The sequence below is a fragment of the Orussus abietinus genome, unplaced genomic scaffold (genome assembly GCF_000612105.2).
Source record: "Orussus abietinus isolate OABI.00-Male unplaced genomic scaffold, Oabi_2.0 scaffold94, whole genome shotgun sequence".
Lineage (NCBI taxonomy): Eukaryota > Metazoa > Arthropoda > Insecta > Hymenoptera > Orussidae > Orussus > Orussus abietinus.
The window spans coordinates 166,964-180,717 of NW_019394261.1; the positions used below are offsets into that span (position 1 = coordinate 166,964).

Consider the following 13,754-nt stretch of genomic DNA (forward strand, 5'->3'; position numbering starts at 1 on the left):
ACCACCAAAAACGTTCGGTAATACCGTGAGCTACTCATTTTTCACATTTTCGCTCAATTTGCTTTACGCAGTAGCAGCATATCTCTGCGCAATAGACCTCCTGACTGTATTGCCTTTGGTGGAGAATGTGACCGACATACCCGGCTGCAGCCGTGGCGCCATCTAGCGTTAGCGGGCGGTAACACATCCACGTTTACCGACTACTCTTAGCGAAGACGTACGTCTCTTAACCGACGGCATCGAACCTTACCCTGTCTGCAGTACGTAAGATTAGACAGGCAACAAAATGTCCCGCCATGAAATGTGGCAAACCGTTTCAGCAAGCAGCTGTAAAATAAGCGTGGGTCGCGTTCAACCGTATTCTTGTAGAATATTCAATATATTTATGCTCATATCTTTACAGTCATTTAGTTTCCTACGCGACCGCAGTTGCGCGACGATTCAGGTCCGTTTTAGTTTTGATTACCATATAGAAACATTTGCGGAAATGTTTTTTGGAATACCTGTGCTTGTTAGACTACGATACATTTGGTTATGCGCATAACTTAAGTTCGGGTCGAATTAACGAGACGAGGATGTCGTCCCGTGAAAGGTTGAAATTCCGCGATGAACGACGACACCTTAAGGGGGCCTCAACGTTTTCATCGTATGATGGTCAAAGAAGCCTTCGTGCCGATGGCTCATCTTGAAATTCGATGCTTTGAATCCCTCGAAGGATAAACGATCTTGAGAACCATCAACCAGACTCTAGGGAGTCATCGTAAATCCTTAAGCACTTTGAGTACCCGAGCCATATACTTTGCATCGTTCTTGACCGAGGACCGGGAGCGTTACAAGACTAGTATACCATTTAAAATGTTTTAAACACTTCCGTGTCGCTTTCATACAAAGTGCACGATTTCTCCTCAACCTGTCGTACTTAATGCAAGTGTCTAGACAAAAGTCTAACGCAAAAAATAACGCACGTTCCAGTCAGGTCACCGCTTTCGCAACGAATCTCCAAGTGGATAACCTGCCATCCAGAACCGTATAAATAGTGATTTCTTTCTTTTTTCTTTTTTTTTTTTTTTCATAATACAGAACGTGCACCGAAATACATGCTTGGATTACATTTAACCGACCAACGTGCTCGCGGAATCCGCAATGTATCTCTTAAACACAAGGCCACGGCGAGTTTGATCATTCGCAAGGACTGCAAATATTACAGCACCTCGGTGCGGTAATTTGCACAAAATCGTAGTTAATATTCCGAAGACTTCGCTCGTGAAGTCGCACCTCCGCGAAGGATGCGTCGAGGTAAGGCGATTCCTCGAGTCGAAAGTCCTAGAAAGATTATTGTCCTTCTTGATCGTCCCTGGGAAACTAGTTTACGTTATTCTAAACGAAAAGAGAACAGTGGATCACCTTCCTCCTATTTATTTACACCGACATTTAGACCAGCCGACTTGGAATCGACCCTATACAATTGATCAGCCTCCTCTGATCCACGATGGAGGATCTCTTTCCAAAGGGTCTATAAGGAGACCCTAGATTTCGTTAAGACAACCCCATTAAAGTTCGTTGGCCTTGGTCCTTTAACGACTCGCAATTTTTTACCAGGTCCCCGTTATCGACGTATCGATTAAAACCCTATCGAGTTACTCGTAACGACTACATAAAATCCTGTATAATTATTTGCGACGATTTACACGGTTACTCCGTGCTGGGCTAACAGCTGCTTCCTCTGTATAAGGCTGGGCGACTCTTCGTTGTTATCCAAGGACTTGGCCGTGTCGAAGGACTTGGAGGTCTTGAGGTTGTTCAGAGCCTTCAGACAATTGTTGGTCGATATCTCCAGCGACTTGGAGCTCCTCATGGAGGCGTTCGCTAGCTTCTTGATGGTCTCGGAGATGGGGCACTTGATGAAGTCCGCCCTCTCTTTGTCCCGGTACCTTTGATTCTCCTCGGCCTGAAGCGCCGAGTCCTTAAGGTTCTGGTGGTTCTGGTAGTTCTGCGGATCCTGCAGGTTCTGGTTATTCTGCCCCGAATCCATTCGACGGTCTTCGTTGACCTCGTCCCGTTGGTTGCTCTGGCGGTTCTGCAATTTCTGCAAATTCTGCAGACTCTGGCGATCGTCCTCCTCCTTCCCGAACCGATCGCCGTCACAATTTCTAGACCCATCCCCAAGGTCCACAAGATCCGAGGGCAAGGTTCCTTCGACCCGGGGCTCTTCCTCGCCTGCGATCTCCTGCAGACCCTGTTCCTTTTTCCCACCCAGAAGAGACTTCGGTGGAGCCTCGACGTACCCGCTCTCGTCGCTGTCCGCAGCTTCCTCGTCAAGGGAATCCAGGGTGAAGAAGTCATCGCCTTCCATAAAGTGGTCCGCCTTGTCGCCAGGGAACTGGTCGTTCCTGAGACTCTGAAGACTCTCCCCTCTGTGCAGAGGACTCTCCCCGTGGGGCCTGTAGTCTACGACCTCGTCGAAGTCCTCCACATCCTCGAACTCGAAGAGCCGACTCAAAGGGTCCTCCTCCTCTCCCCCGACCTCCCTGCTGGAGAATTGCTTCCTATTGGCGGAACAAGCCAGGAACTTGGGACTCCCGGCACAGGTCATGAAGTTAGGGGAGCCCTCGGAGTTCCTGCGAGGTCCGATTCCTCCGGGACCTTCGGGGCCCAAAACTTGGTCCCTGAAGAAGACCCTTCTGGGGCTTCGCGGCTCCGCGCTCTCCTGTCCGGTCGTTTCCTCCACCCCTGGGGTGCGTTCCTCGCTGTTGGCCGTGCTGGCCGTGTCGCACCCGCTGGAGATGCTCCCGTTCTCGTCGGATGACTCCCCCAGGGCCACGCGGTTCAACGCCTCTATCAACCTGGCCAACCTCCAGCCATCCTGGTCCTGCCAACTGCGAGCCACGTTCTCCAGGGACCTCAGCTCGTCCAGCAACCGCTTTTGCTCGATCTCTTCCGCCACGGTGTCCTCCTCGATGGCGGACAACTTCGGCGCCGACTTCGACCTCTCCAGCGGTGGTCGGTAATTCTGACCTCCGGTGCTCAGCAGGATCTTCCGACGTGGTAACGAAGGATTCTCGTACACGGCGTTCGCCAGCGACAGCCTGGAAAAGAATTCAGCCCCATTATCCTTCTTCTTAATCAACGCAAAATACAAAACTAGGAGGGCTATGCCCGCGAAAATCAATTGCTTAAAGCTGGCACCCTCACCTTTACAAAATTCAAATTTCTTTGTCTTAACATTTTGTGCGGATCATCGTTGGAAAATCGGCAAAAGCGATTTTTATTTTCCTTTTTCATAACCAATTGCCTTTGACGCCATGCGACCGATTAACGCGCAACGTGATTCGTCAAGTTTGGCAATTGGTGACAATGTTTCCGGGATTTTCATTTATATTTGCAATTTCCAAATGACTGTTTCCAGCATTAATTACCATGATTCCCTGAACGAACAAAAAAAGAAAATCGCCAGCGAAAGTCAACGCTCCGTTATAGGGCCGCAGGTGATCTTGAATTCCTCGCGTTGACGGCTGGGCCAGAGGTCACGGCCCTGATTCTTGACCCAAATCGCGTCCCGCCGCGGCCAGCCGCACGCGGAATCGCAATCGCCTCTCTCGTGACCCCCTTCAACTCCTACCGAATCGAGGATTCTCGAGACCTCACGTCCGCGAGATCGATCGTTCTCCATTGACTCCGGGGGGGAGCTCGAAAGTCATCGAGGTTCTCCCCGAGACAAACGGAAGAATGGACGCTGCCGCAACCCAGCGTCACGCAGACGCGGATCAAAGATCGCGCAATTTGCAGATGTAATTATTGGCCCCGGTTGCGCCGACGTCAGAGCGTTAAATAATCCCGACAGCATCCGACACGCCGGACCTCACCTCGCGGACAAGAAATCGAAACCGCCCCCTGGTTTCCGATTAACGCGCGAACCATTTCTTACCGCTAAGGCGCGGGACCTTTGGTCGAGTATTGCCTGCACGGTCAGGGGAATCTCGCCCCTACGTCGAGAGAGTTAAAAGGTTCCAAACGAAAGGTCCCGCCACCCATTAAGGTGAAGTGAAACACCCTTCAAATCAGTCGATTCGAATACAACACTTTTTTTTAAGGGTGTTAGACCAAACTGTCCGAAACTTTGACACGTCACTCCTGATCGGAAACGTCGGCAACGTAGGCATTTAGAAAAATCACCTTTGCCGACGTCGATCAAGTTCCTCGACGTGTTTCACTTCACCTTAATGGGAGCGAGGCGGGAATTGATAAGCGCGGATCTCGATCCAGTTCGGAGGAAATGTGGCCGAATTAGGGACGTGAGGGTTATCCGACCTCTCGGGGCGCCCTTGGCTCTCGAGACGGCGGATAACAGTAATCGGGACCAGAGATACCGTTGGGTGCTCCGGATACCGACCTGGCGTTCTGCCTGGAGACCTTGTCCCTCCTGAACTCGAGGAGCGCCTGCTGGAGCCTTGCGTTAAGCGTGGAGGCCAATCTCCTGGCGGTGGACTCCTTGGAGCAGAGGGCCGCGTGGCACCTGAGCTCCGGCCTTAATCGGCGACCCTCGTACCTGTAGACCCAGACGAAGAGTCGAGGGTGCGAGGCCGGAGCCGTGCAGTAGGTCACCCGGTGGGCCCAGTATTCCGTCAGCCCGTGGTCCTTCGTCGTGGCCGTCAGGCCACCGTTCGTCACCGTCAACCGCATCGACACGTCAGGTCGGCTGCTGCTTACGTAGCTCCTCCACAGGGTCGTCACCGGCTTCTCCACGCAGCCTTCGCCTGTAAGAACGTCGAAGAGTATTAAAAGAAGGACGACGAAAGATGAAGGATGCCAAAGGATGTCGAAGGAACCTTCCCCATAGGAGAGCCCAGCCGTTAAGGTGATATGAAAGGGTCATTCTATATATCAAAACGTCAAAATATTGATAAAACTTATATTAGAACTGGGTGCACCGAATCATTTGAAACCTTCACCACGTGATTATGGAGGTCCTAAAGAAGAACGCGATGCTCGTGAAAAATGAAATTTCAGGGCCTCCATAATCACATGCTGAGGTTTCTAATGATTCGGTGCATCCGGTTTGACGAAAAAATGTATCAATATTTTCACGTTTCATACATATAGAATGATCCTTTCGTATCACCTTAAGGAGTCAAAGAGATCTCGGTGATACCCCTCCGAACTGGATGTACCGAATCATCTGAAATCTTTTCCACGTAGACGTGGACACCCCAAGAAAGGTCCCGACACTCGTGAGATTCTCATTTGACGAATCTTTCTTATAAGAAAATTAATTTATTTAGAGAAAACGGAATATTCGTGGGGGTCAGGACTTTCCTTAGGACCTCCACGTCCACGTGGAGCGACGTCGAAGGATGAACGTTACACCTAATTCCTGAGAAAACGTAAATGAAAGCCTCGCGTATCACCTTAACCCCGCCAAATCGTATATTAGGGATCCCAATTAACCCCTGCGCGTGCGCATGCGTAGTTTTCCGAGCGTGCTCGGATTGCGTTACTAATTCAGAGATACAGGAAACGCCGGTACAGTTACTTGCTCGTCTCGGTCGCTTCTCTTGCCGGCGACCATCCGAGGTCGATGAGGAACGAGGGGGAACTAGGAAGTGCTAGAGATGCGACGCTAACTTCGTTAACCGTGATAAGTGAAATCCTGCTGATTGGAAAATCCTTTATCAGCGCGCACCTCCCCCGAGCGAAAAAAATGGAGAAAATTCACTGCAAGGGGTCGAGAGTTCGGATGGACCTCTCATTTCCGTGGATTCGATATCCCCTCGTATCTATTATCAGACAATGGACTCCTTTGATATCTCCCTAATCAGGAGTTTTTCCTGTCGTGGATTTTTGCACCCCCCCTCGTAATTCCAACTTAAAAGATTTTCTTCGCCGGGAAATTGGCCGTTTCTTCTCGCGGGATTTCTTATCGCGGCAATACTATATACGTTTCCGTGCAATTTCCTCGGTATGTAAAGTGGGTAAGGATTGTTTTATCGTCTGGCCTTTGACGCGTTACGCAACCGCCGGTGTAATTACTCCTCCGTACCCTGTTAACTAATTGTAAGAGGGTCCCGGAACGAAGGCCGGTGATTATTCACGACTCGACTCCTCAACCCGGTCAACACATCGTCATCTCATTTCACCGAGCCGTCATTCATGATCCCAGGATTCGAGTAATCCACGTAATCCACGTAATCCTACGCACCTCCTCGAGACCGTCGTAACGACCCTTTCGGAATAGAATCCGATAATCGCGTCTTGCGCAATTCCCGATAACACACCACTTTTAATCAACCTGCCGATTATTCGGAGTAGATCGCGATAAATTACACCTGACGACTTTAAACTGGTAATTACGCTCCAAAAAGCTCCACGTGCGAGTAAAATACACGTTATTAACTTCGACGTGTAACGACTGATGGAAGAAAAAAAACGCCACTTCTCGTCGTATCGATCCAATTATCATTTTTCCTCGTGTATCTTTTTTTCTTTTTCTGCCTTCCTTTTTCTATTTCGGCGTGTACTATTCGCGACAGCCGAGCGTCGATTCCCTCCGTTTTTGCCGTAATGATGGATTGAAAATTGTTGCGAAACGGTAGACCAGCCTCTTCCCCTGATATAAGGGGACCAAGTTTTATGCCTCGTAAAACATTTATTCATGGCTTTCGAGATGATATACCCAGCTGCCGTGACCCCGTTCTCTCTCGTTTCGACTATTAATTCCGAAATGCCGCGAAAAACGGGAAGGTCGAAATTCCGAATTGCCGCGAAAAACGGGAAGGTCGAGATTCCGAAATGCCGCGAAAAACGGGAAGGTCGAAATTCCGAAATGCCGCGAAAAACGGGAAGGTCGAAATTCTGAAATGTCGCTAAAAACGGGGAGATCGAAATGCCGCAAAAAACGGGAAGGTCGAAATTCCGAATTGCCGCGAAAAATGGGAAGGTCGAAATTCCTAAATGCCGCGAAAAATGGGAAGGTCGAAATTCCGAAATGTCGCGAAAAACGGGAAGGTCGAAATTCCTAAATGCCGCGAAAAATGGGAAGGTCGAAATTTTGATAGGGACTTCAAGCCGCCCGTAACAGTCGTCGTCGAGACGCTAAAACCTGCCAAGATAAATAGATTCACCGAAGGACGTCATCTCGTCATCATTCGTTATAACCATTTTTGCCTCTGGACAAGCTCAACCCGCGAGGAAAAAAATTCCATTTGAGAATATCTCGCGCGTCTCCCTTCGGAAGTGGAATAATTACGGCGTTGTATATAAAAAAAAAAAAGAAGAAGGAAAATCCTCTCGGAGCGACAAGACGCCATTCCTTGAATTTCAATTCATTTAATTCGGGATCGTCCGTTTATGCCGGCCTTTAAATACGACTTACGTAACCGGGATTTCGATATCAATCGCACTTCCCGGATCGTATCTGATATTAAGCGCTTCTGTCATATCTATCTGGAATCGATATCCCCGATAACGGGTGTACATACTCATCGGGTTTCTATTTTCGTTCCCTCCTTGTGGATTCCCAAAACCGGGAGTCCGCGATAAGGCTTATCGCCAAGTCGAGGAAAATAAATAATCGATATTTATAAATAAGGGTAATGAATGGAGGCGATCGATATCGAGAGACGTCGTTCGAAGGATCATGGAACTCCCCGGAATTACAGACAAGTGCATGTCAAGCATTGTTTTATATTTTCTGTTTAAGGGATCTCGTGATTTAATTCTTCAGCTGGCAATAATTGTTAATCAACCGGAAAGGGAATATTTTTATATTCGGTACATCCCAACTGATTTCGGGCGACATTTGTGCCCATAATTATGAAAGTGGTCTAAGTCAAAATTGAAAAAAATGAGTTTATCAGTTATTTCACGCCACATTATTTCAAACGAAATTAATTCAATGTAATTTCGAAACAAAAAATATATAACTTAGACCACTTTCATAATTATGGGCACATTTAACCACGTAAATGTGTATCTGGCAGAGTCTCTTGATGCTGTTTTTATTTCTCGTCGCTTTTATTTATTTTTTTTTTTTCTTATTCGAGGACCGAGATAAAAATGGCGGATCGAACGACGATCAGCTGTTCGACCGCGCCACGTGTTGCGCTGACTCCCGCCACGTGGCCGCGATTGAAACTCGCACAGAGGGCCCAAACCCGCTCTCCTCGTTCCGCACAGGAAACGGATGATCGATAACGTTAACGCGTCGTTATCGGAATCGAAGCCGCGAGGTAGTCGAATCTCGATCCGCCGATTTCTGAACGGCGCGTTTCCGTGACTTTGAACGCGTCCACGGGGATCGATCGGTCGATAGATCGCACGTGATCGATACCGAATGCCGGGCGGAGAGATCGCGACGTAACGGCCTGCGGGACCATTATCGGTCGACCCAGTAGCGGCCTCTGGTATGCGGAGAAAGTAGGGACTCCCCGAGGCTGCGCCTATGTCCGGTCAACGCACCGCCCCTTTTCCCATTTTTTACCCCTTTTCCCCATCTCGTAATCGAATAAACGTTTCCGGCAATCACCAACGGACCCTTCGAACGAGCCCTTCCCGATTTTCCGCGCGATTCCCGCCGCATCTTCGATCCCACATCCGGTCGACGGCCATCTTTTCTCATTTCTAAAATATCTATTATCCACCTACCGGCAATTTTTCCATTATTAAATCTTTATCATACACCTGCCTTATCCTCGTTTCGCAAGATCGGTATTGTTTACAATCCGCAGGGGATTTCATTCCCAGTTCCTAACCTTGAAACTCGGCCTTTCCGGAGCCGCCATCTTCGTCGAAGTGATCGAGGAAATTATTTCTTTTTTTTTTTTTCCAACTCACGTGGCGCCCGCAATCGATTCCGCGTACCGATCAATCGTTAAAGCGCCGCATCGAGATTCCTGGACAATTCCGCCGTTTAATCCGGCCCAGATCATGCGACACTTGTCGCGGGGAGAAATTCCTGCGCACTTCCGGAAGACCCGTCATATGCTAAGCCGTGCCTCGAATGCCCGATCCCTAATTACGCGGCCGATTAACGGGCGCAATTGTCATTTCGTCGTTTGCCGATCCGCCAATTGGCCCTGAGGAACAATTAGGAAGTTTCGCTTGTTTTCGGACCGTCCCTCGATTTACTGACAATTACCGGAAGATCTTTCAACCTTCCGGAGCTTCTTCGGCATCTTGGTCACTAAGGACTCCTTCGACGTCTTATATTAAATATTTATTTTTATAATAAATTTCCTTGACGAGAACATGCCGGCAAGAAGAAGGAAAAAGTCTCATTGAACAAATTTCCATCATTTAATTTAATTTCAGGTAACGTTTCGGTTAAGTTAACAAATCGAAGCGTCAAAGTGAAAAGATCCAATATTTTGGATGAGATGTACCGAGGTACTTGGATATTCCATTATCTACCACGATGTCGGATATAATTGAAAAGTCATTAACCAATCAATTTTCGTTGTTCATATAATAATCATATGATTGAACCGACATAAATTGTCTCCTTTCAACCGAAGTATTTTTCTGCGTTTACGCGGCTCGTTTTGCAATCTTTCGAAATTGGACGGATAAATCCGACATATCGGGTGACGTTTACAAGTACTAGAGGTGTTACTGGTCATCCGAGTAGCACGGTTACCCGATAGACGGGAGGAGGTTCTCTTTAATATTCATTTACACCCAGCAACGCGATAATCCATCTCGGTAATCGCCGAATGAGTTTATCGGCGAATTCCTCGTCTGCCGATCCCAAGGAAGACCGTATCAAATTCCCGATATTCATGACCCCGGATGTTATTATTAACCATTGCGTGGTCGGTAACTGCGGTCTCTCGGCCGTGATAAGACCAAGTGGAGGGAGCCTTTTTTTCTTTCCTTCGTATGTTCTTTTTTCCAACAATGTCAGTCCACGAGGCAGGAGCCCCCTACCGTCAAGCTCCGACCTGATAGCGCAGACGTCGCGGAAGTCCTTATCAGGACTTATCGCGAGTTATCTCGATCTTCGATACGGTAAGAGAGGAGAGGCGCAAGGAGAGACCTCCTCACGAGGTTTCGGAGTACTTTCCAGGTCGTGCCGACGAGAGACGTCCTCGAAATTTGAAAAATGGACAAAACAAAAAACAAATGAAACGGCCCCCATTTTTGGCCCGTCCGATGGGCACGTTCTTCAGGGTCGCGACCTTATCATGGCGTATCACGTCGAGATGTTGAGTAGGGACTCGGAATGTTTAGTAATGGGCAGAAGAAAAATGAAAAGCGACCCTCACCTTTGGCCCAGCCGGTGGGCACGTTCCCCAAGTAGGCGACCTTGTAGGAAGGATCGTACTCGGTGATGGAGGCGTTGCCCCTGCGTCTCCTCCAGAGTTTCCCGAGGCCCCTCTTCAGGGACCTCAGGGTCCTCTGTCCGAATTCCTTGCCGCCGCCGACGAGGCCGTCGGCGTCGACGTCGGGGACCTCCTGATCACCGGCTCTGCCGGAGGTAGCCAGGTCGTCCGGTGGCACCGCCACGACGTCCTCGGTGGTCTTCATGGTTCCTCTCGGGAAGGAGTCCTTCCTATCTCGCACTTTGGGCAGGACCGATGGCCTCCGGTTACCCGTCCATCTCGAAGAGACCTCCGACGGTCTACATCCTCGCGTCGGTTAGGATTGTTCCCCAGTGGGTCGATCGGTTGCACTGGCCACGATGTTCACCGTGCCGATGCTTTATGCCGCCGTCATCCGCTCCCACCTCCTCCACCGACCCCGACGACCGGCTCGAAGAGCGTCGACGGTAGGGACGATCGGTTCCTCGAGGTGTCGGATGGATTTTCGTCCTCTTCCAGGACCAACAGGGGATAACAAAATGGCTCCCTAATTGGACCTGGCCACCTCTTTCTGTCCTCGTTACCGGCCCCTAGGTCCAGCGACTCCAACCGACGATCTTCCGCCCGGTCTCCCCGAATGACGCGACTTTCTAGATTTGCCTTGGCTATTTTAAACCCCGACCGGGGGAAATGTCGAGGAAATCGAAGAAATCGGATCGCGCTATCGGTCAGGTACCGTTCTCTTCAAGGTCCGCCGATTGCTTTGCCGCTCGGCTGATTTTAGTAATCGCGCTTTCGACCGATCGGCCCACGCCGCGGTCCAGCTCGATCGCTCTCGTGGATGCCTCTTCGTCTTCCCTATTATCTGGCTTTTCGTCGATGCGATTTTTCTACCGACTTCCTGAGGTCGGGCCAATGATAAGGCTCGGTGACGAGATACTTCCAAGGGATGAAATAGCGTCCCTAGGAAGGTAGCCAGGCGATTCTTCACCCCTGAAGTGCGTGCTCGAGGCCGATTGGTCGACGCTACTCCCTTGGGGTCACTTCCTCGCGTGCTCCGTCTTCCTCCGGGATCGATCGATCCTTGCTTCCTGCAAAAAGATCCCAGATTAGTCCCGATGAGTGGAGCTTCGCCGGCTTGGCTCTCGAGTGGGAAAATTCACGAGTCTTCGAGATAGATAAAATGAATCATTGCAAAGAATTCGTGCGAAATTAACCCTTGCAAAGAATTCGAGCAAAATTAATCCTTGCAAAGAATTCTTGCGAAAATAACCCTTGCAAAGAATTCGAGCGAAATTAAATTCACTATTCTTCGAGACAGCTAAAATTAATCATTGCAAAGAATTCGTGCGAAATTAACCCTTGCAAAGAATTCTTGCGAAATTAACCCTTGCAAAGAATTTGAGCGAAATTAAATTCACGATTCTTCGAGACAGCTCAAATTAAACATTGCAAAGAATTCTTGCGAAATTAACCCTTGCAAAGGATTCGCATGAAATTAAGCATTGCAAGGGATTAGTGAATAATTAAGCATTGCAAAAAATTGGCACGAAATTAAACATTGCAAGGAATAGGTGGAAAATGAACCATCGCAATGAATTCGCTGAGAATTAACGAGACGATCGTCAACCAGAGGGGCCTCGTCGTGGGTCCTTATCGAAGGCGATAAGTCGAATGTCGGTAATGCAGTCGAGACAGGATGTCGGTTTCGTGCCGGAAGGTCCTCGTGGTTTTTGGGACGAACAGGGAAACGGAGCCTTGGGAGTACCGATTAACTAATCACCCCGATTACCCCATCTCTCGAGTCGCCCCGCTAGTCGTGAAGTAAAAGAAATGTATTTTTAATATGTTAATAAGTTAGAAAATATTTCTCTATATGTATATAAATTATTGAAACTAAATGTGTCATTGAGATTTTCAAGAGATATTTCAGATATCTTCGAATTAAGTCTACAAGAGATCTTAAAAAATCTGTCGCTCGAGATATTCAGCAAAGATTGGAAAGAAATATTTAAAAAATTATTCTACGCTACTAGGGTATATACGGCCCGAAAACCCGTCACCTTCGACCAGCGATTACGGAAAATCGCAGGTTGCGCGACTTTTCCCTGTTCCTGCATCGCAATCTTATGCAATGATGCGTTTTATCAACAGTGTTGCAAGAAGAAAAAAAAAAAGTCTCTGCCGGTTTTACTCCAGCCGCGACTCGTCCACACAACTGGCCCGTGTGGACTTCTCTGATAATAAGAGGATAAAGAAATTAAAAAAAAATAAAAAATAAAAGGAAACACGCTCCCAGTAAAAACCGAATCGAATCTTCTCGTGACGCGTCGTCGCGTCATCGAGAAATTTCCGCCTGGAATATTATATATCAAATGTTCTCATCTCGGAGGTGGGACGGCGATTATGCAAATGGGCTCGATAATAAACGGCGGCAACCTAACCTCTCATTCGCGTTCGTAACGACGCTCGCAAGGCATATACCGTCTACAGGCGTCGATTCCTCCGTCGATTTTCGAAATCTCGACCGGTGAAAGTCCGCCGAAAATATCAGGAGAGAAAAAGAGAAAGAGAGAAAAAATATATGCACAAAAGAAAAATCCCCGCCAAATTGCGCAATCCCGCCGCTAATTGCCCGGCTCGGCATATTTTCCGCAAAAGCTCGCAATTAAACGGACATTCCGCCGCGTATGAAAACGTAGTTGCATAAGCAAGCGAAGCGAGGCATCGACTCGAAATTACTCTAAGGCGGTTATTAAAATCGAGTAAAATCGGCCGGCATTTAACCCTTTTAACACGGAGCCATTTCGACATATGGGCGAAATTCGCCTGACCGTGCATGCAATATTCGACCAAACGTCGGACGCCTTTAGGCACTCTTAGTAGCCAAAGGGTTAAAGTGAAGTAAAACACGTTGAGAAAAGTTTCATCAATACCTTTACGTTTTATTTATATAGAATGACCATTTCATATCACCTTAACCCTTTGTACTTGGAGTCATTTCGATATATGGGCGAAATTCGTCTGACCGTGCATGCAATATTAGACCAAACGTCGGGCGCCTTTAGGCGCTCTTAGTAGCCAAAGGGTGAAGGAGAGAGGCCTCTTTCGAAAATTCCCGGAGACCCTAACGAATCCGAGGGAAGATTTCCGCGAGCACGTATCTCCCCCGCGTAATCGCCCGGCGGTAATTCTCGGTAATCCTGGCACTTAAGAACTCGTATGTGTCATTACGTGCCATCCTTGCGGTGCAATTATCGCAATCCCAGAGACATGGCCGGCCAAGTTCAAGGATGCGCGAAATCATAAGTTGTACGACGTATACCCTGACACGGTCACGAGGAGTGTCGTTTCCGCCGGCGGATATTCCGCGAGCGTTTCTCGTCGCTGTCGAAACCGAGAGAATCGTTTCCGGAAACGGCTACGCGTAAACGCAAGCCTCGTTGAAAAATAAAATCG

General features: G+C 48.5%; 1 protein-coding gene across 2 annotated transcripts in view; it reads right to left on the bottom strand.

Annotated features, from left to right (window-relative positions):
* Positions 1–363: 363 nt before the first annotated feature.
* LOC105696918 overlaps positions 364–13,754 on the bottom strand; it is a 28,008-nt gene continuing 14,617 nt past the window's right edge. For both annotated transcript variants that reach the window (XM_012419757.2, XM_012419756.2), the window contains exons 2-4: positions 10,260–11,386; positions 4,391–4,754; positions 364–3,086 (exon numbers count right to left, since the gene is read on the bottom strand). In XM_012419757.2, coding sequence (XP_012275180.1) covers positions 1,685–3,086; positions 4,391–4,754; positions 10,260–10,521 — 2,028 coding nt within the window. In that variant the 5' untranslated portion in view covers positions 10,522–11,386 and the 3' untranslated portion in view covers positions 364–1,684. The remainder of the gene's footprint in view (positions 3,087–4,390; positions 4,755–10,259; positions 11,387–13,754) is intronic.